Below are 19505 nucleotides of genomic sequence, written 5' to 3' on the forward strand. Positions count from 1 at the left end.
CCAGTGAAACACATTACATTAGGGTTAGGGTTTGGACAAGTTTGTTCTTTTACGTGAAAAGAGCTAAAAGAAAAGTACTATATAGTTGTGTATTTATTTGGTAATGGTTTGTTAAGTTTAAGTCTACTTTTGACTTTGTGCCGTGGCATCAGTGAACAAGTACTCAGGCTAATCTAAGTATATCTTCTCAGGGATTAAATAGCATCCTAATGAGCTTTGTCCAATGTCAGAGCTCCTTTTCAGGTGCAGGTTCTCAGCACAATGTCAAGCAGGCCATTTAACCAATCAAACACCTACTATTATTGCCCAGTGTTAATTTAAAGATGCACCATGTAACTTTTTCTGGTAGTGGGCACCACCTGCTTATCTTCATGCCGATGCTATTCTGTTTGGCTGAAAAGTTCCACAATACGGCATCAAATGTATAAATCTCTATGGAAATAAACCGGTGATGCCGCCAGGTCAAATTATAGGTCAGATCTGTGGAGAGGTGACCAAGCTCACTATAAGAATGCATGTTTTTTGAAGGTATTTTTGAGCAATAAATAGGTATTTTGAGCAATAAATAATAATGGAATAAATGCTAGATAAACATATTTAACGCTATACTGTGGAACATTCAATAATCTCTATGTCTAACAAACTCTATGTAATAAACAGGTGGCAAACCATCCACTAGAAATGTTGCATAGTGCTCCAATAAAACACTATGCTCTGATGTTGTTTGACAAAATATAAAAAAAATCTAACATTAAGTTGTTTGTGTTTTTGTATAGTTCTATATATTATAATTATACCCATCATTTGAATAATTATGATTTCACTTTGTGTGCCGCAGGAAATATGAGGAAGCCTTTGAATGGGTAGGACAAAGAAATCAGTGCTTCCACTGTGTTTAGACCACGGAGCAGCATGCAGACAAATCGGTGAACCGCTGCGTCCCGTCAAGCCCCCACCCTCATAGTTGACCCTGGGCTGTTTACACTAAACAACATGGAGTTCATGGTGCCCCAACACTGTCAGGACATGTATCCCTTGAACACCCCCAGTGGCGGCTCCCGGCTGCACTGCTATGGAGTCAGGAGGAAGCTGCGGCCCGGGAGGGTCTTCGGATTCATCCTGAGTCTGGCGGTGGTCTGCACAGTCTGTTCATGGAGTGCCTTGTCCCTGACCAACACAGCTGGACTGAGTCTACAATCAGAGGCTGAGGGCTCAGAGGCAGCAGTGCCCCGGAGAACTCTTATGCAGCATCCAAACGTCACAGAGGACACACCAGTGGCCATGAAGTCATCAGAGATTGAGATGAACCACGGGGACTACCCAACGGACTACTTTAGTGTGGAAGAGAGGCGTCAGGGCTTTGTGGCACTTCATATGTTTGGCATGTTGTACATGTTCATAGCCTTAGCAATAGTCTGTGATGAGTTCTTTGTCCCAGCGCTCACTGTTATCACTGAGAAGTTGGAGATCTCAGATGATGTGGCAGGAGCCACCTTCATGGCAGCAGGAGGGTCAGCTCCAGAGCTCTTCACTTCAGTGATAGGAGTCTTTGTATCACACAGTAATGTAGGCATCGGTACCATCGTGGGCTCTGCTGTCTTCAACATCCTGTTTGTGATAGGCATGTGTGCCCTGTTCTCCAAAGAGGTGCTGAACCTCACCTGGTGGCCTCTGTTCAGAGATGTCTCATTCTACATTGTTGGGCTCCTCTTGTTGATCTATTTCTTTTTGGACAATCAAATCACTGTGGGGGAGAGTGTGAGCCTGCTGCTGTGCTACACCAGCTACGTCACATTCATGAAGTACAATGCCAAAGTAGAATTATTCATTAAGACCACCATAGGCAGCAACCAGGTGGATGAACTACAGAGTGCACCCAAGGTGAGCTAAAGTCCTGTACCCGTCTGAGCTCTCTTTAACCTTTTCAGTTACACTTTGTTTTAGGGGTTATTGGTCCAGTTATAACCACTAAATCTAAATCTATTGCATGTATTCTCTGAACACAAACACAGACAGGGTGAATTCCTCTTTACTAATGTCCTGTGGCTTTTTTCCAAGAAGCAGAGGCAGACCTCTGTGCTGACTAACAGCCTAATCCTCCACTACTTATAAAAACAAGGTCCAGACCAGAATACTCTCAAGCTCTTAGAACAGCGTGATGTAACAGGGCAGGAAATGCACCCAGCGCAACTTGATTTAACAGACTATTATAACCAATATTTAGACAAGTATGTCATAATAGATGACTCCTTTATTTCTCTAGTTGGTAGCGTGTTCAGTGGCTGACCTCTATTATACAATCACCACTCTTCTCTTGATTCAAGTGTCTGGGAAGTGTCGTTTTGAAATGAACTGCCCAGAATGGACCTGCTTGAAGAGTCAAGGGCCCTGCTCCTTGGTTGTAATTGTTTGAGTGGCAGGTCTGATCTTCAAACGGTGTCTCTGATTGTGTATTTCTTGTTTGAATGTGCAGTTGGAGTCAGATCTGTTGCTCTCTGATGTTGTAATGTCATACAACACACAGGTGATAAACATTAACAATACATAAGCAGTTTACCCATAGCATAGATTCAATCACCTCCCCAAGTCTTCAGGGGCGTATACAGTACATTCAAATACCTTTGGTGAAACAGACATAGTTTATACTTTACTGTGATCAGTTTGTGCAAGCATATTCTTGGTATTAATTCTTCTCAAAATGTATTTTAAACTTGAAATCTGAAAGACTTGATGTCCATCTGAGAATTCTTGATGTTCCTCTGGGATGATATCCTCCCTGAGCTCACTGTTTTTATTGTCAGGTCTCTCACCTCAGATGAAACTTTCTCTTGTGGCTCTAAACCACATGTCCATCTGCTTTGGCCTCATATTTTGGTGGCTGCTCAATAATCCTCAGGTTAATGCCCTCCAATCCCATTAGAGTGGTTAATAATAGTCTGACACTCACTGGAGAACAGGAATCAGCAAATCTCACACAACAGAAACTTTTTCTTACATTTCCTCCAGTGAAATCATAATCGTTGACTTGAGTTAGAGTTTTATTCCCACTGTCAACTGTGTCCATAGAAGATGTAGAAAATCAGCAGATGCTTTTGCTGAATTCACTAAAGACTTCAATCCTTTCTGATCCCCTAATCAACTGCTTACTGCAGTGACGACAACAAGCACAGTCAAACATATTGTCAGAGCTCCTGTCTAAATCGCTGGTCAACCAAACACATTTTGAAAGCAGTTTTTGAACAGAATTTAAGATAATCATGCATACTAAGACTAAACCCTCATGATTTGTGTTTTAAAATTAGTGTGTGTTGTCCTCGAAACTGATGTTGTTTAAAATTTGCTGTACAAAAGCAACCTCAAGTTATAGAATAAATACATGAGATAGGTGTGATTCTACTCCCGGGGAGGCAGCTTCTTGGAGAGAAGAGAGTAAATTAAGAGCTCTGCAGTGACCTATGAAGGGTGCCGAGCTTTCGCACGGAGGTTCAGAAAAGACCACTTTAAAAGTGTCAGCCAATTAATCCTGCCTAAACCTGCCTGTCACACAACTGAACGCAAAGAGGAACCATTGACCTTAGCCCCCTTCTATACAGCTTAGTCTCAGCTATGAGGGACTCAGGACTGAAGGTGCTGGATGTAATGTACAAAATGTCTTCAATTAAAAATAATCACAATATTATTCATATGAAATCATATTTTGAGACTAAAGTTGGTTCTCAGTTTGATGCACTATTCACTGATAAACAATGTCAGTGCCACTTGGTGGTGGGAGCCACTGGGGTTGGGACTAACTCAGTGATGGCCAATAAGCTCTAACCTCTCTGACCGCCACACATGATCACACTTTCACAACAACCTTTTTGGTTATAGGGTGACTGCTCAGCCACTAGAGCAGCTGCTTGTTAGACTGGCACTGGAAAATGTAAGCAAACAAATTGACAAAATCTAACATCTGACCATTTTGCTGAGTGGACACACATCTAAACATGTTTGTGATGGTGATGAGTAACACAATATATTGTATATTGTACCTTTTTATAAAATGCTGTATAACTACTGTCTTTGCTTGTAACAACAGTGATGTCGCTTTCCACAAACATTTCTCTGAAATGTTTCTAAATCCTAAGTCCCGCCTTTTCCCTTCTGCTGATCGTCTCTTGACAAACAGCCCCTGCACAGAGTGTGTTTGTCTGTGCTGTATATGTCTCTGAACCGTGTTCATGTGAGGCCCCTCCCCTCTCCAAATCTCCAAAGGACCTCAACAGTGACACCCATGTTTCAGTGCAAACTAGACCTTGTGCTAGTTTCTATCTATATTATAAGACATAGACCTTTACTTTGGCTCTATTTGTGTTTATTTGATAATATAGATTAAATCACATCCCAATGTCCCGTCCCTCTCTACAGTTCTTAACCAAATGCTGTTGTTTGGTGACAGTTGTCATTCATTTCACCACAATGAACAACATAACTGATCAATGTTTTGGAGGGATTTTGAAGTGTGGAATTTACTTTTGTTTTGTTTCTAAAGGTCACGGCCCCAAGTGAAAATGAGAACAAGCTCATGGTGAGTGGTACCAGTATATTTGGCTTACTTTATTGTAATCTTTCTATAAAAAAAATTTGCTACTGACTGAAATATCACATTTGTGTCAAACAGGCGAAACCCAGACTGCAAAGAGAAGGAAGCTGCGCCTCTCTACACAACACTCTGATGAGGAACAGTATCTTCCAGCTCATGATCCACACCTTGGACCCTCTCAGTGGTGATGGTACAATTAAGCATTCAAGCATTTAGAATGACTTTACAAATCTGACAGAACACATTTGAACTCCTTTGTTTCAGGACAATTCAAAGAAAAAGCATCAATCCTCCACAAAATGGCCAAGCACCAATGTAAAGAGGAAACCATTAATGCCAATGGTGTGGGTGAGCAGAGGAAAGGTGTGTAAAGACCTCCAAGTCAAAGCTGTTTATTTTGAACTGCTGTTTCATTGTTTGTTATGTGTCATTTTTCTCACCAGCTGATAAAAACATCCCCAATAACACCAACGTTGCAGTTGAAGTCACACCACCAATGAATGGTGTCGCTGGTGGTAGTGAGGTACTAGTCACCATATTATCTCTATACTGTACATACTGTACAACAGTGCACTGCAGATTTATTTTGAATATGGTTCTATCTTAGGGCCCAGAGGAAGAGGAAGATGAAGATCAGCCTCTGAGCCTGGCTTGGCCGGATACTGCCAGGAAACAAATCACCTACCTCATTGTTCTGCCCATTGTCCTTCCTCTTTGGATCACACTGCCTGATGTCAGGAGAGAGGTGAGCCCACTCAACCTGTAGAGAAATAGTTCATATAATACAGGCTTAATGCTCGGACTGCCTGCCCCATAATGTTATATGCTGAGACTCCATCATGTAACATTTGGAGGTGCAGACACATGCAAACTAAACGGGATCTATTGACAAAAATGCATTATTTTTGTGGTATTGCAGTGGATTGACATATAATATCAATATGTACTATATATATATAGTGATATACATCCACTGGAATACCACAAAGTATAGTAAGTAAGAGCACTGACCCAAATAGTTCACCTCTGCCATTTTATAAAAATAGGGCCTTATTTTGGAATTATTTAATTGAAAATATGGTATGTTCTTGGTTTTCTTTTCAGACTTCAACAAGGTTTTTTCCAGTCACTTTTCTTGGTGCTATCTGCTGGATTGCATTCTTCTCATACCTGATGGTGTGGTGGGCTCATCAGGTACATTGCACTCTGACAGCACATTTCTTATGTAACTGGTAGCAAGCCCCACATTAGCCTGTGGTAGAGAGCACCCATCAGGGTGCTGGATGTGTGACTGTGGCAGCTAATACCAGTTAATCTGTCCTGATCCCCTGCCAGGGGACAATTTTAGCCGCACAAGGCCTCTGGAGCTTGTACTGTGAGGCACAAGGTGACTAAAGAGTCCTTAGGACACTTTTAAATCAAATTAAACAAAAGAAAAATAAGATAACCTTCTCCACAAATATACAATATATCTGAACTGCTGCAATGCAAGCAACAAATGCATGACTTCTGTTTATTTCAATATGGACCCGAAAATTGGCCAGTGTGTACTGTGGGTCTTGGGGCCATTTCTTGTGTGTGTTTGAATGGGGTGTGTGACTGTGGGATTGCTGGTCAGAATAGCAGAGATGGCTCCGTCAGTCGTTAATGAATAATGCACAAAAAATTATGAAATATTATGAAAGATTTTTTATTGTTATTGTGGGAATATTGTTTAGGTTGGAGAAACCTTCTGGATCACAGAGGAGATCATGGGACTGACCATCTTAGCAGCCGGCACCTCTATCCCTGACTTGATCACTAGTGTGATTGTGGCGAGAAAAGGCCTCGGGGACATGGCAGTCTCCAGCTCTGTGGGCTCAAACATCTTTGACATCACAGTGGGGTGAGTGCAGCAAATCACTTGCCCACAAAGTGGTCCATGATGTCCATGATGTTATGTCTAAAACCACTGAACTTCCTTGTGTTCCTCCACACAGCCTGCCTTTCCCCTGGCTCCTGTACAATATCATAAACGACTTCAAGCCAGTGGAGGTGAGCAGCAATGGACTGTTCTGTGCCATCGTGCTGCTCTTCATCATGCTGCTCTTCGTCATCATCTCCATCGCGGCATGCAAGTGGAGAATGAGCAAGTTCCTGGGCTTCCTCATGTTTATGTTGTACTTTGTGTTCCTGGTCGTCAGTGTGATGCTGGAGGACAGAATTATCACGTGCCCTGTGACAGTTTGAGAGGACAGCCTATGGAAGGACTGAAGACAAAAGACACTTGAATATATCATCACACCCGGGAGGTGGAAAAACAAGTTCGCACAAAAACTGTATGAATTTTATCAATAGAAAAGACATTAACATGCATCTGATTGAAAATAAACTGCTACCATCAACATTTGTGGCAGAAAATAACCTCACCCATTTGTGACCTGGGACTAAACAAAACTAGAGACAACATCTAGTGATATTTGGCTTTGTGTGGCTGTTTGAAAAGTTTGTTGAAGAAGGACATTAACAAAAATGTCGGTTATGGTCCAAGGTTTGTGTGTAGCATTATGTAAAGATTACGAGCATTATCAACTGTATCAGTGGCAATACAAGTTAGATGCTCCCTTTATTCTAATACTAGTTGCCATACAACTATGGCTCCCCCTTCATTACATGGTTAAAGAACAGTGAAGTTAGATATGCACAGATGACTCCTTTTAAGACCACACTTTGTAAGAATCAAGTCATGACTAGATTTGGCAATGTCAGCATAATTTTGTTGATAATAAAGTAGCCAACTGTCACATAAAGAGGCCAAACAAAGTGCATGTTATGGTAAATACTTCTTCTGCTGTATCTTCTTTCACAAGATGTGTTTCAGACCTCATGAGGTGATGCACACACACTTGGTCGGCCTTCTACATGCACTTAATAGAGATTACAGGTACTGCATTAAGCTCAGGAACAAATTACAGATGGTACTGAATTCATTATTAAGTTTATTGTATTGCAATTTTCTTTTTTGGCAAATTTATGAAAGGTTGAGGTGTGTTTAGGGTCTGTGGGTTTATGATTGAATGTAAATGATGTGTAAGAGACTTTATAGAGCAGACACTGGTCTTGGATTCATGGACTTCCAACAAACACGTTTGTCATCCAATAAAGGTACAACTGTGGAAACAATGGAAATCACAAATGTTGATCATTCTAGAGTGTGGACACACCTCTGTGGCTCATCAGAAATTGTAAAAACATAGATTTTCTATGTATCAAATGATAACCTAACTCTCTGTAACTCAATGCCAAACAACAACATATTAAACATGTCATGCATTGGCAGTTAGAACAAAATATCATATGATAGATTTTGAGAACAATCTTATTTGTGGAGAAATGAGACAATAATTGTGAATGCTAAAATGGCAATGAGGGCAATGCACAAGGTGAAATGTGTATAATTGTCATGTTTCTGTAATTGTGTGCTACTTGAAATATGTCTTATACTGTAAAATACTTGCCTGGCAAATCAGAATGATATCATTGTATGTTTTATACAGATTGATATCAGTCTGGTCTCCACATCCTCAGTTGCATTTCAAGCCCAGTCAAATGTGATCGTCCAACAAGATCTGTTTTTTTTCAGTGACACAGGAAACAAAGAAGCTCATTGGCTACCTATGATTGACCAATGACATCAAATTTATCTCACCTCAGATTAATAATCTACCTGTCAATCACTCCTATCTGAAAAACGACAGATTGACTGGTGACCAGACTCACACCTTCCTAATACTGAAGTGTGTATTCTGGATTGAAGGCAAGTAAATACATTCATATACAATTTATACATCACCCTACCTCTGATCCCTCTCTGTCTACCCGCCTTCTAACCTCTTAACAACATTTGCTCTCCCAAACCCAAAGTCCAAACTCTCTGTTCAATAACAGCTTGTGGTCAGTCACATCATTTTCCAACACGGTCTTGTTTCATTGTTTTTAAACCTGTTTATACTCTGTACTACGTCATTGGGTGTTCTGAAAGGCACCGATAAATAAAGTGTATTATTATAATGCATTTGTTCTGGAGTTTAACACCAAACAATGTAGAACATCTGATAACATGGATACAGTGAGTGTATATCAGATCCATCAAGACACAGGCTGCACTGTCATTTGTCAGTGATCTTCTTAACGTCCACACAAGCCTCTTACAGCAGGCTCCATGCCCTCATTCTGTGATGCAACAGTAAGGACACACTCATCTGTCCTGTCCCTTACCTCAGCCATCACCTGGGCCAATTCTCAGGCCACATTTAACCAAGATCAAATGTGAAACTACTGTTGGATACAGTCAAAAAGAGGCATTAGGCTACTCAGCTAAATATTTGAGTGGAGTGTAACTGTACATTTAGCTTACTTATGCAGATTGCTAACATAACTCGTATCTAATTTATTTTTATCCATGTTACCATATTACTAGTCTATTAGGTCACTACCACCTGAGTGACCATCCTCGAGTAGACTTGTAAACCTTTTGTGTAAAATGCATTGTAGGAAGAAGATGTTTCGCTGCTCACTCAAGCCGCTTATTCAGTTCTGGTCAGATCACTGGTGGACACTGTCTTATATCTATCTGAAGGGAGGAGCTAACTACACTGAAAATGGAAACAGCTATTGTTTACAATTTCTGTATGTAGGCCATACATATTCATTCAGTTCTTACTGCTTCCACACCTACTGGCATCCTGGCTAGCTTTATTGTTCTCTTTGTTTCCAGTGTTTGCTTTGGGTCATAGGATGGAGTTATAGATGGGAGAAAGATGATGTCTAAGGCCCCATTCCTGTTCAAGAAAGGATTGTCTTTCCTAACAAAAACTGCTTCTTTAACTCCCCTTTCAAAACATTTATTTTCTCTGCCTAAGATCTGTACCTCACTGTCTTCAAAGGAGTGATTAGTGGCTTTGAGATGATGTACGACCAGAACTGAAGAAGCGACTTGGATGAGCAGCGAAACGTCTTCACTCCTCCAACTTTTTGTCCAGTTGACAGATTTTACTTTTGCCTTTTACTATGAATCACACCTGGACGACTGAGAGATTACACAGATTTTCTTTTTCTTCAGTCTGAGCGAACTGCATTTTACACTTCAAAGCAGCAGGGGGCGGTAGAACAAAAAAAAGCTTCACAAGAAATAGCAGAAAGAGACAAGGCGGAAGTAGGAAAAACGTCAACATGTTTTTTTATCAGTCTCTGCGGTGACTTACAGAGATGCCTTGCACAAAGTAGGTTCCTTTTTATGAGTTAACCTTTGTGTGTAGTAAAAACATGGAGCTGCCGGTGGATCCAGACCCAGAGCCGGCTCCTAAAGTCGAGTTATCTGCAGCGATGCGGGCCAAGATTGAACGGAACAGACAGCGGGCTTTGATGCTCAGACAAGCCCGACTGGCGAACCGTCCTTTGTCCGCAGTAGAAGGTGCAACATCCGCGAAAGTGTCTAAAACTATTGACTCAGGGGCTGGGTTTTTCATTGAGGAAGAGGAGGACGCAGAGGAACAGCAGAGGAGCCGAAAGGTGGTCCAGCAGCCAGGTGTGTATCACGTGACCTGCTGTTTACATCATCACAGTGTGGGTTTTGTCTAAACTTTTAAAACTGTGCTTTTTGCAGCTCCTGTGATTGAGCCAGACTATTTAGTGTGTGATGACTGTGAAAAACCTTTTATGGATTCCTACCTCAGCAATAGCTTTGACTTGTCTGTCTGCGATAAGTGCAGGTAGATACTGAGACACCTTGAAGTTCACTTATTTTTCAAGCGTTAAAACCTGAACTTCCTATCTTACATCATACATCTGTGCATCTAATTTAAAAGCTATTATATGTAGGCTGTATTTCTCCTCATACAGATGTTTACTATTACTTATTTACTGATAACAATTATGGTTTATTGATTTTGTATTGCAGCTTCTAAACTAGTTTGAGTGCATTTTAGCTCTATTGCCTTTAAAGATGTGTTCTCTCTTTTGTTGCAGGGACAATGAAGAAAAGCACAAACTCATTTCTAGAACAGAGGCCAAACAGCGTTACTTGTTGAAAGACTGCGACCTGGATAAGAGAGAACCTCCTCTTCGATTTATATTGAAGAAAAATCCACATAACTCTCGCTGGGGAGATATGAAACTGTATCTGAAAATGCAGGTAACAATGACAGGTGTGAGTGAGCCACCCTTTGTACGATATACACAATATTAAAGCAGACAAAATTTACTTTTATGAGCTCATAAACATGTTATCGTTTAGTATATAACAAAATGACAAAATATACAGTAAAAATTCTAAGCACAGTTAAGAAAATACTTTTTGTTACCAGGACACCCCTGATGCAATTCTTAGTTCATGAATGAGACCCATGTAGCATTTGTAAATACAGATAATACATGTTAATGTTACCTACCTCTCCAATTCATTTTTAAAACACCTGGCCTATTACTACAAGAGAAATCAAATGTTTACATCTTCAGCAATGGACTGGAAGTTAATGGACCACTTTCTGTTTTTAAATTGTTTAAATCAATATTGCACTGTCTTCTTTACATCGGTATAAATGCTTTGTTTGGTTATAAATATCAGGTTGAGAAGAGGTGCATGGAGGTCTGGGGGTCAGAGGAGGCTCTTGAAGAGGCCAGGGAGACAAGGGAGGAGAACAAAGAAGTACAGAAACAAAAACGATTCAACAAGAAAGTAAAAGGTTGGTTACATATACATGGACTTCATTTTTAAAAGTTTTGAATGTAAAAGAAGTGATGTATTTGTGTATGTTCCCATTGTAGAGCTGCGTAGGGCAGTGAGGAGCAGTATGTGGACCAAAGACACTAGTGCTCACCAACACGATTACGGCTCGGAGGAGGTGGTAGATCCAGACGAAGACCTGTACAAGAAAACCTGCACCACCTGTGGACATGAACTTACATACGAGAAGATGTAGGGAACAGCGCACCGAACATTAAGGTTACTTCTATGACTTCCTCAAGCTGGACTAGACTCTTAATGCACAGGAGAGTTTAATACTGTCAACAAATATTGCACCTACAGTCCCTTTCTCTCCATGGCAGAATTTCCTGTTTTTGAGGTTTTGCAGGTGCAGTAAAAGTCGCAAAATATGACCCATTCTTACAAATGGTTTTGTACATCGGTTATTTTTGGACTTAAACTTTAAGGTTTTTATCTTAAGACCTTAAAATACCATTTTAATTATCAGGTATAAAAGTAGAGGAACCATTGATACATTGAGGCGGCAATCTTGTAACTGCAAGAAGTGCAAAATTTAAATAGAAAATATAAAAAAACTGCGTCAGAAATGTCATTGATTAAAGACACGTTTTTACTCAATTATGAAACTGAATAGTCACCCCAATAACACTGCCGCTGTACATTTAATAGAGTTAGAGTATGTTTGCATTTCAATGTATGGGCACAACTGGTGTTTTTTGTATTTACCGTTACATTTTTCAAGACGTTTTCACATTCGACTGAATATGGACTCTGGATAAAGCTCAAGAACAAAAAATAACAAAAAAAAAAAAAAAAAAGAACGTGTAAGAACAAAAAAAGCTATAAGAAGAGCTTTCCCTGTTAGACTGCATGAGCTGGAACTAGATTTCTGTTACTATGTGTTACCAGGATGATATGGACACAAATGAAATGACTCAAATACTAAAGCTAAACATTTTCAGTTGTACATTTTCATTCCAGTGATACATGAATAAAATGTTTTTAAAGTGTTATGTAAAAGATTCTCATATCTGCCAATGGCATAGCATGAGTCTACGTTCTATAACAGCTGGGCTGAAAAGCAAGTTTCACCGTTGCCACTAATGCAGCTACACATCTCATCAGTGCCTTGATTCCCAAAGTGAGTTTACTTTTACATGGACCCAACACACCTGAAAGTACCACTGTTAGAGGTGAATTGTGCCTCAGTGATGCAGTACTTTGGAGGTTTACTTTTAATAGTTCTATCACATGACTACGGTCAAGTGGTTCACACTACGTGGGCTCTCAGGTCAGTAAGACTTCCTCATTGCATGTAGCATTTAACTTCACTCCCAAGTGAAGTTACAGGGAGGAGGAAAAAAAGGAAAAAAAAAACACACTCTGGTGCAGAGCTTAATTCACTGCAGAAATCATAAGTATTACTTTTTTCATCTATTAAAAATAAAACTACACAGAAAAATGTCAAAGATCAACTACTGAAATTAAGAGTCACTCTGATCTTAGAACAGCTATAAATATCCTTTAAAGCACAGATCTCACTAATTTTTGAAGCCAATATTTTACAACCAATGTATATTTTATAGATTTTTATTAGATAACTTAAAAGGTAAATTCTTAATGTTATTTGATCAAAACTTTGAATATATAAAAAGTTTTCTTTGACTATAGCCAGTATGGTGTAGAGATTAAACTGTACATTCAGGTAAACATCCATTAAGATGGCTTAAGAGACAATAAGCGTACAAATGTACTGGAACTTTATTTGGTCTCGGTTCTGCTTTACAATATTTCAACACAAGTGACACGTTCAAGTGTAAATTGAGAAAGGGCTGTAGTAACGGTCGCATCACATTTTAATGCAAATTTAGATAATTCAGTTAACATTCGTAAAACACTGGAGGCAGCTCAAATGTGTTGTCCAATAGCATTGCCCTATTAAATAGTATTTATATAATCCTGCACCATTTAAAGTATTATGGAAATTTGAAGGCCTTTAAGACCCAGAGCCAAGAAAATCAAACGAGATCTGACCAGTGCTTGACCACTGTATATTGGATCTTTATTGCGGCTCCCATAGTTTCACATCATTTTTCTATTCCCCCTTATCCACTCTTTGCAAATTTGGTTAAAATGAGCCAAGCATTAAGCGCCACAAAACTTAAGGTGTAGAATAAAAGGGAACACATATTAGCAATACCCATTTTGAAGCACCACGTCATGTTAATTGGAATTTTGTAAAAATGCAGATGGGATGATATAAAGCGTTACATTTTATTTATTTTGACACAATGTTAAAAATCAAAAGCTTTCTGAACATTAGGACTCTGAAATACAAATGTTTCCTTTGTAGTTTCTACTGCAAGAGTCTCAAGGTCCTCCTGTTCATGAAGACGAATATTAGCACAAGGCCATTACATTTGCAAAGTACACAACTTACATCTGAAAAGTGCTTCTCTATGAGGCTATGAGCAGCCTGGTACACCATCTCATTGTCATGATTCTGTAGAGCTTCTACACGATCCAATCCTCCCAACTCCTCAAAGAGCAAGCACAACTTTTCTGTCTCACCAAGCTTCTCTGCTGCCTGAAGTATTACAAGAGCAGAGGTTAGACTGAAGGTAAGGCCTGCGTGCATTTAATTTATAAAACTTACAACGAAGATGTTGTTTATGGCGTCCAGAATGACCAGGATAATTTTGGCATCTTTGACCTGCAGCAAGTTGATGATCGCTTCTAGGGCGCCACTTTGCACCAGCTGCACCACCTGCTCCACAGTCCCTCCACTGGTGAAGTTTGTCACTGTCCACACAGCCTCCCGCTGAGTCTTAAAGTCTCCCTGAAAGATAAAAAGCCTCACCAAAAATTGTATGCTTTTAAAACTAATCATCCAACTTACATTTCTCAGTTGTTCCACCAGAGGGGGCAGTAATCCACAAGTGATGAGCTGCTGGATTTGCTTAGATGGGCCAGCAGCGATATTGGACAGTGCCCATGTGGCCTCCTTCTGTACACTGGGCTTTGGGTGCCTCATGAGTTGGGGCAGAACATTTAACACCCCGGCGTCGATGACAGCTTGAGTCTGTGTGTCTGATCCACTCACAATGTTCCCAATGGAGCGCAGAGATGGGGTCTGGAGGGACAGGGAAGTTAATACACACTTTACTCACAAAAAAACATTCATTTGACAAAGTTAAAAATGTACCATAACACTGAGCTCGCTGTGGCCCATAAGCTCAACCAACCGAGGGACTACGCCAGTTTTTACAACTACATCTATGCGGTCATTGTCTCCATCCGACAAGTATGACATGGCCCAACAGGCATCAGACAAGATGTCCTTATCACTGAGATGAAGCAGCTGGATGAGTGAGGGAAGCATCTGGAGGACAGAACAGATCTGAGCATGAAGCACTAACAATATGATTGAAACAGACTGGCCAGTCACCTGCTGCACAGCAGACATGGGTGGAGAGGGGTTTTTATTTCGACACAAGTTGGACAGGGTCCAAGTCAAATTACGCAAATAGCCAACCTGTGGATGAAAACATGCAAATTCAAGCCCATTTTGACAGTATATTTGCTACATAAACTTACTGGCGTGTCTGGAGAGATGCGGGAAAGCAGAGCAGGAATCACATTACAGTCTATGAGAACATCACGGTAACGTGGACCATCACCTGCCAGCAACAGATAACCTCAAGTCCTGCCTCCACCTTACAATAACCATAGACAATCAAAACTGTCATAAGGTTTCCATTACCTGCAATATTGCCAAGTGCCCAGACCGCCTGCTCACTGATGTGCAGCAGAGGTGAAGCCAAGAGAGCAATGAAAACCGGCACAGCCCCGTGTTCCACCACCTGCACACAGGAGATTATATGGATATGAACACACCTAGTGCAGCGCATCCCGGCGCAAGGGCCCTCATACCTGTTGGGTGTGCCATGAAGTCCCAGAGGCGATGTTTGTGAGGGCCCAGGCAGCTTCAAACTGAAGAGTGGGCTCATCGTCCATACTCAAGAAGGACACAAAACGAGAGAGCAGCCCAGCATCTATGATCTCTTTCAGAGGAGGGTTTCGCTCTTGAGAAAGGAGTTTCCTGTTATAAAAACATACTCAACATGTCACATTGCAAAGTGCAGTTGACTTGGGGCATGATGTTGACGTCACCTGGCCGCCTGACAGCCCCGAGTCTGACTCTCCCTGCTGTTACTTTTTACATCTTTGATTATATCTTCAATGGAGTAAGGGGTGACCTACATCATTGGAAAACATCATTTAGATACAGTACAATGAAACCACGCCCAGTTTCGATGTGCACAACCTTGTCACCGCTGACACACTCCGGAGACAGGGCCTCTTCATCAGGCAGAGACGAGAGAGTGATGTGTCTCCTTTTCATAAAGTTCTCATCTTTGTGAGCTTTACGTAACTCCACGTTCACAGTTATTCTCTTCTCCCTTAGTTTCTGAGAAGAAAAAATACCTTAGTATTGACGTTCCTCACATAAAGCAGCGCTGAAAAGTGCGCACTTACTGCGGGATCTTTGCCTTTGTTTTTGAACTTGGCCAGTCGCTCATCGGTGACATTCTTGGTGGGCATGGTGCACACGTGTGAGTGGATGTGACTGCGCCGCGCTCACTGCTCTGACCATCAGGCTCCTGTGCGCAGTTATAACGACACACAGCAGCGCACAGGTGCAGGTATTTACTTTGATTGATACAACGCCCTCTTCTGGTTTTCAAGTATCTTACTTTACATGATTGGTACAGACAACAACGAGGTTAGGGTACGTTTTTTCTACGTTAAATAAATACTAGGGAAATAGTTTATAGTTTAACTATAGTTTGTGTGTAAACCTAGGCCTATGTGGTCTCACCCAGACCAGGGATATTACTGAATAATAGGTTATTGTGTTATGAAATATTTGTCGCAGTAGATGGCAGCAGATTCCTATAGTCTTAGTGTTGCGGGATGCGGATCCATGTAGGCTCTCCTCTACTTGAGAGGGGCAACAAGTGCAGAGTGGTAATTAACATGTAATCTCACGACCAGCCGCTACTTTGAATAGTCATAAACCCCTCCATATGAAAACAGGCTCCAGACTAACACAATTATTATGCAAGTTACAAAGGCACATCTTTTCACTCACAGATTTGTATTTATGATACAGGCTATTTCATGTAACATACCCATAACCAGCATTAGTCCAAGTAATCGGCTACTATCAGTGCAAATGCTAAAAATAGAGGATCTTTTTAGGACATGCTTCTTTATTTCTGACTGTTTTTCTGTGTTTTGGTATTATCAGCCATGCAGTGGGGTCCTTACTGGCAGTTATATTTGATTTGAAGTGTTGTGAAATAGCTACCTTGAAAGTAAATTAAAGTAAAATTTAGATATACAAGCCAACTCAGACAAGCAGAATCTATTCAAATCAAGATATTTATTCTGACTTCTCGTGCAGATATTTAGTTAAAAAGGCACTGCATTTCACAGCAGCCACAGTGACATTTGTAAGATTTGTCACTTGTGGCTCTCTGTCTCCCTCCCTGTTCCCAGATCAGCTTGAGGTGTCTATGGGAAATCATTAGGGTATAGATTGTACTGCAGTGCTGTATCAATACTCCTCCTCGACCCACACCGTGCGACATGCTCGGGCTGCAGGTGCTCAGTTTCTATTAAAGCATGTATGGCTCTATCTATAGGATTTGAGTGCGTTTACAATGAATTTTACATCTACTTACGGCGTTTGGCAAGCACAATGTTGATCTATGGAGCGTTGATGCAGAAATAGTGAGAAAACAATAGCTCACATGGCCTTCAGAGCCTGCTCCTCAGTTCTTTACTTATTCCTTTCTTTTCAAATTGGTGCCATTAATATTTCATGGGGCTGCTGCATTACCTGCCCTTCAATAGCACAGACAGGAGCCACCTCTGGTCCAATCCATCATCTCACTCTGACTCGGCTGAAAAATCGTCCCTCTGTTGGGAGTTTTTGCTGACAAAGCTCTTGGTGGTAGACGCCATAATGCTGAGATGTTGAGGTTAAAATGAAAATGGGTCATAAATCATTTCTGGACACAGGAGTGATAAAAATAGAACATACTTGAGGAAGAGGATGACCAGTAAGTAATGTGAGACAGTTATTTTTAAAAGTGTCCAGGTTAATACAACATTGAGAGTCCAAAGGTTTTATAGACGACTTCAAGTGAAAGTGACAGTTTAGTCTTTGCAAACCAAGAAGTGTTTGATGGTTACAACTGTGGTAAAGAAGCCGCAAAAAGGTTTTGTGCTATTGTCCAGACCCCAGCCCAGTTAAACACCAATTAACGTCCAAGTGTTAGTCTTTGTATAATTTCCTCTACAGCAGCTCTTTCAGCAGTCCCAGCACTTTGGTGACATGCAGTAAATAGTTTTTTTAAGTAGTGGGACTCTCAAACACAAATAAAACACAATAAAATATAAGTGCTCCAAAAAACTGAAGTGACTTTTAATTGGAAGCAAGGTGTTTTATATGGACAAAATGAGTTCTTATCATGAAGCCAAAATCCTAATATAACAAACGCTCAGTATAATGTGTTAGCAATAGAATAAATACAAGATGTTGGAGTACTTCAGAGTCAGATCTCTCTCAGGGTTGCGTTATTACATGGAGGTGCTACTGCTTTCAGTGTTTCGCAGTATAGCATTGGACATACATATTGTTTTATTACAGATATCTTTTATTGCCCAAAACTTTGAGAAACATCCATCCTTTTTGTACGTGGGCTCACCTTTCCACCGACCTGACCTGTAACCTCGCATGGTGGAGCCAACTGTCTGTCTTCATAGAGATAGATACGGTTAATGCCATCCTGTGGAACATTAAAGGAAAAACAATAGCATTTTCATGGAGACAATCAGGCACTGGACCCTCCAGAAACGTAAAATGTAAATGGAAGTGAGTCTGCCAATGAAGTTTGAATTACAGAACTTGGTCCGAGTGGAAATGGTTCTTTGACCTTTAGGTTGAACCACTGTCCCATAAGTTACATAGTTAAGATGGTTTGCACAATAACAACAAAATGAAAAGCTCTAAGCAGGTGCAGACACACAAATGCTCTGGATTTAAAAGGGCCCAAAGAGTGTGCGTGTGGACTCTGGGATTTGAAAGGGCCCAGTGGTGTGAGTGCAGACTCCGAGGCCATGGATCAGGTGCAGAGGGCCCCTTACTTGGGCAGGCTGAGGTTCACCTGATGCCCGCTGCTGGGACAAAGAGCTGGGACACACACTGTGTAACTTTAGAAGGACTTAATGGCACCAAGATGAAGGGGCCGCTCACACAAAGATTACAACATGGGAAAAGATTGGGATAAAGACTTGATTTAGACTAGATTTTCTCAGAGCATACATCACAGCACAATTGGACTAAAACATAGTATGCTCCAATTACATGTTTCACAAATGTTACAAGAAACAAGGTTAGAATCTTGTGTTATAAAATGTTGTTGTGTTGTTTTTTTAAATTCCTTTTGGCTCTTGTCTGTCTGTTTATCTTTTACTGCATATTGCGTTCAATGGTAATATTCTCATATGCACCTGACGGCTTGGGACTGGCACAAAATGTAATATATTTTAAAGTAGATTTTAAAGTGGATACTTTTTATTTTTATTTGACTACATCTGAGTGCAGACATCTATACTTTCTGCTCCACTACATTTTTGAAATGGACTGAAAAGTGTGTTTTATTATTGTCTGAGACCTGCTGAAACATCAAAGGATTTATTTTTAATGCGCTCGCAGTTTGAACAAACAAAAATATACAAATAAAACAACTAGGGGAAAAAAATCTATTCATTTGTTTCTGTTGGACAAAATTTTGTACAAAACAAAGCTATGAAGCTTTATAAGACCACAAATGCTGTACAAAATACTTTTACTTTTACCTCTTTAAGAGCATTTTTAAACAGGTACTTAAATACTTTCACTTAAGTAGATTTATTCATGTGATACTTTTCCTTGAGTTTTGTTTTTTGATTTTAGTTGCCCCAGTATTTGTACTTCTTCCACCAGTGGTTATACAGAATATTCAGATTTTAAGTACTTTGATTATAAAAGAGTATTTTCATAACTGCCATTTTTCACTGATAAACACTTACCCAAAATGTAGGCTACCAACATGTGCGCTCTTA

At 40.4% G+C, this 19505-nt stretch overlaps 3 protein-coding genes across 4 annotated transcripts; 2 read left to right on the top strand and 1 right to left on the bottom strand.

Moving 5' to 3' along the window:
* Positions 1-1035: 1035 nt before the first annotated feature.
* LOC129457342 (sodium/potassium/calcium exchanger 2-like) lies at positions 1036-7097 on the top strand (the record flags this gene model as incomplete). Its single annotated transcript, XM_055231316.1, has 9 exons — positions 1036-1881; positions 4532-4567; positions 4661-4772; positions 4847-4945; positions 5026-5105; positions 5190-5327; positions 5687-5776; positions 6301-6467; positions 6562-7097. Coding segments are annotated over 9 exons (1818 nt in total), but the record flags the coding sequence as incomplete, so codon positions are not given.
* Positions 7098-9732: 2635 nt separating this feature from the next.
* Positions 9733-12342, top strand: xpa (xeroderma pigmentosum, complementation group A). The gene is made up of 5 exons (XM_033984228.2): positions 9733-10148; positions 10227-10332; positions 10589-10754; positions 11187-11304; positions 11387-12342. Exons 1-5 carry the CDS (start codon positions 9887-9889, stop codon positions 11539-11541), a joined length of 807 nt encoding a protein of 268 aa, XP_033840119.1. The 5' UTR covers positions 9733-9886; the 3' UTR covers positions 11542-12342.
* Positions 12343-13068: 726 nt separating this feature from the next.
* On the bottom strand, positions 13069-15963 carry kpna7 (karyopherin alpha 7 (importin alpha 8)). Of its 2 annotated transcripts, XM_055231092.1 has the most exons (12): positions 15867-15963; positions 15655-15798; positions 15501-15586; positions 15261-15429; positions 15091-15190; positions 14925-15007; positions 14776-14862; positions 14533-14709; positions 14227-14460; positions 13984-14166; positions 13768-13914; positions 13069-13708 (listed from the first exon to the last, which is right to left on the bottom strand). In XM_055231092.1, the coding sequence occupies exons 1-12, from the start codon at positions 15930-15932 to the stop codon at positions 13622-13624; spliced, it is 1563 nt and encodes a 520-aa protein (XP_055087067.1). In that variant the 5' UTR covers positions 15933-15963; the 3' UTR covers positions 13069-13621. The 2 variants fall into 2 exon arrangements, with proteins under 2 accessions (XP_055087067.1, XP_055087095.1); XM_055231120.1 differs by lacking the exon at positions 14533-14709 and having other exon boundaries at positions 13607-13708.
* Between the last annotated feature and the right edge of the window lie 3542 nt (positions 15964-19505).

The sequence above is a fragment of the Periophthalmus magnuspinnatus genome, chromosome 1 (genome assembly GCF_009829125.3).
Source record: "Periophthalmus magnuspinnatus isolate fPerMag1 chromosome 1, fPerMag1.2.pri, whole genome shotgun sequence".
In the NCBI taxonomy this organism is placed as follows: Eukaryota; Metazoa; Chordata; class Actinopteri; order Gobiiformes; family Gobiidae; genus Periophthalmus; species Periophthalmus magnuspinnatus.

What these genes read in the sequence shown, in the direction of transcription:
- kpna7 (XM_055231092.1), bottom strand. Translation starts at nt 15,932, where the DNA reads ATGCCCACCAAGAATGTCACCGATGAGCGACTGGCCAAGTTCAAAAAC. An exon ending in ACAAAGGCAAAGATCCCGCA is followed by an intron (nt 15,799 to 15,866) that starts GTAAGTGCGCAC and finishes TTTTCTTCTCAG; the next exon opens with AAACTAAGGGAGAAGAGAAT. An exon ending in CCATGTCTGCTGTGCAGCAG is followed by an intron (nt 14,710 to 14,775) that starts GTGACTGGCCAG and finishes TCTGTCCTCCAG; the next exon opens with ATGCTTCCCTCACTCATCCA.
- xpa (XM_033984228.2), top strand. Translation starts at nt 9,887, where the DNA reads ATGGAGCTGCCGGTGGATCCAGACCCAGAGCCGGCTCCTAAAGTCGAG. An exon ending in TCTGTCTGCGATAAGTGCAG is followed by an intron (nt 10,333 to 10,588) that starts GTAGATACTGAG and finishes CTTTTGTTGCAG; the next exon opens with GGACAATGAAGAAAAGCACA. An exon ending in ATTCAACAAGAAAGTAAAAG is followed by an intron (nt 11,305 to 11,386) that starts GTTGGTTACATA and finishes TTCCCATTGTAG; the next exon opens with AGCTGCGTAGGGCAGTGAGG.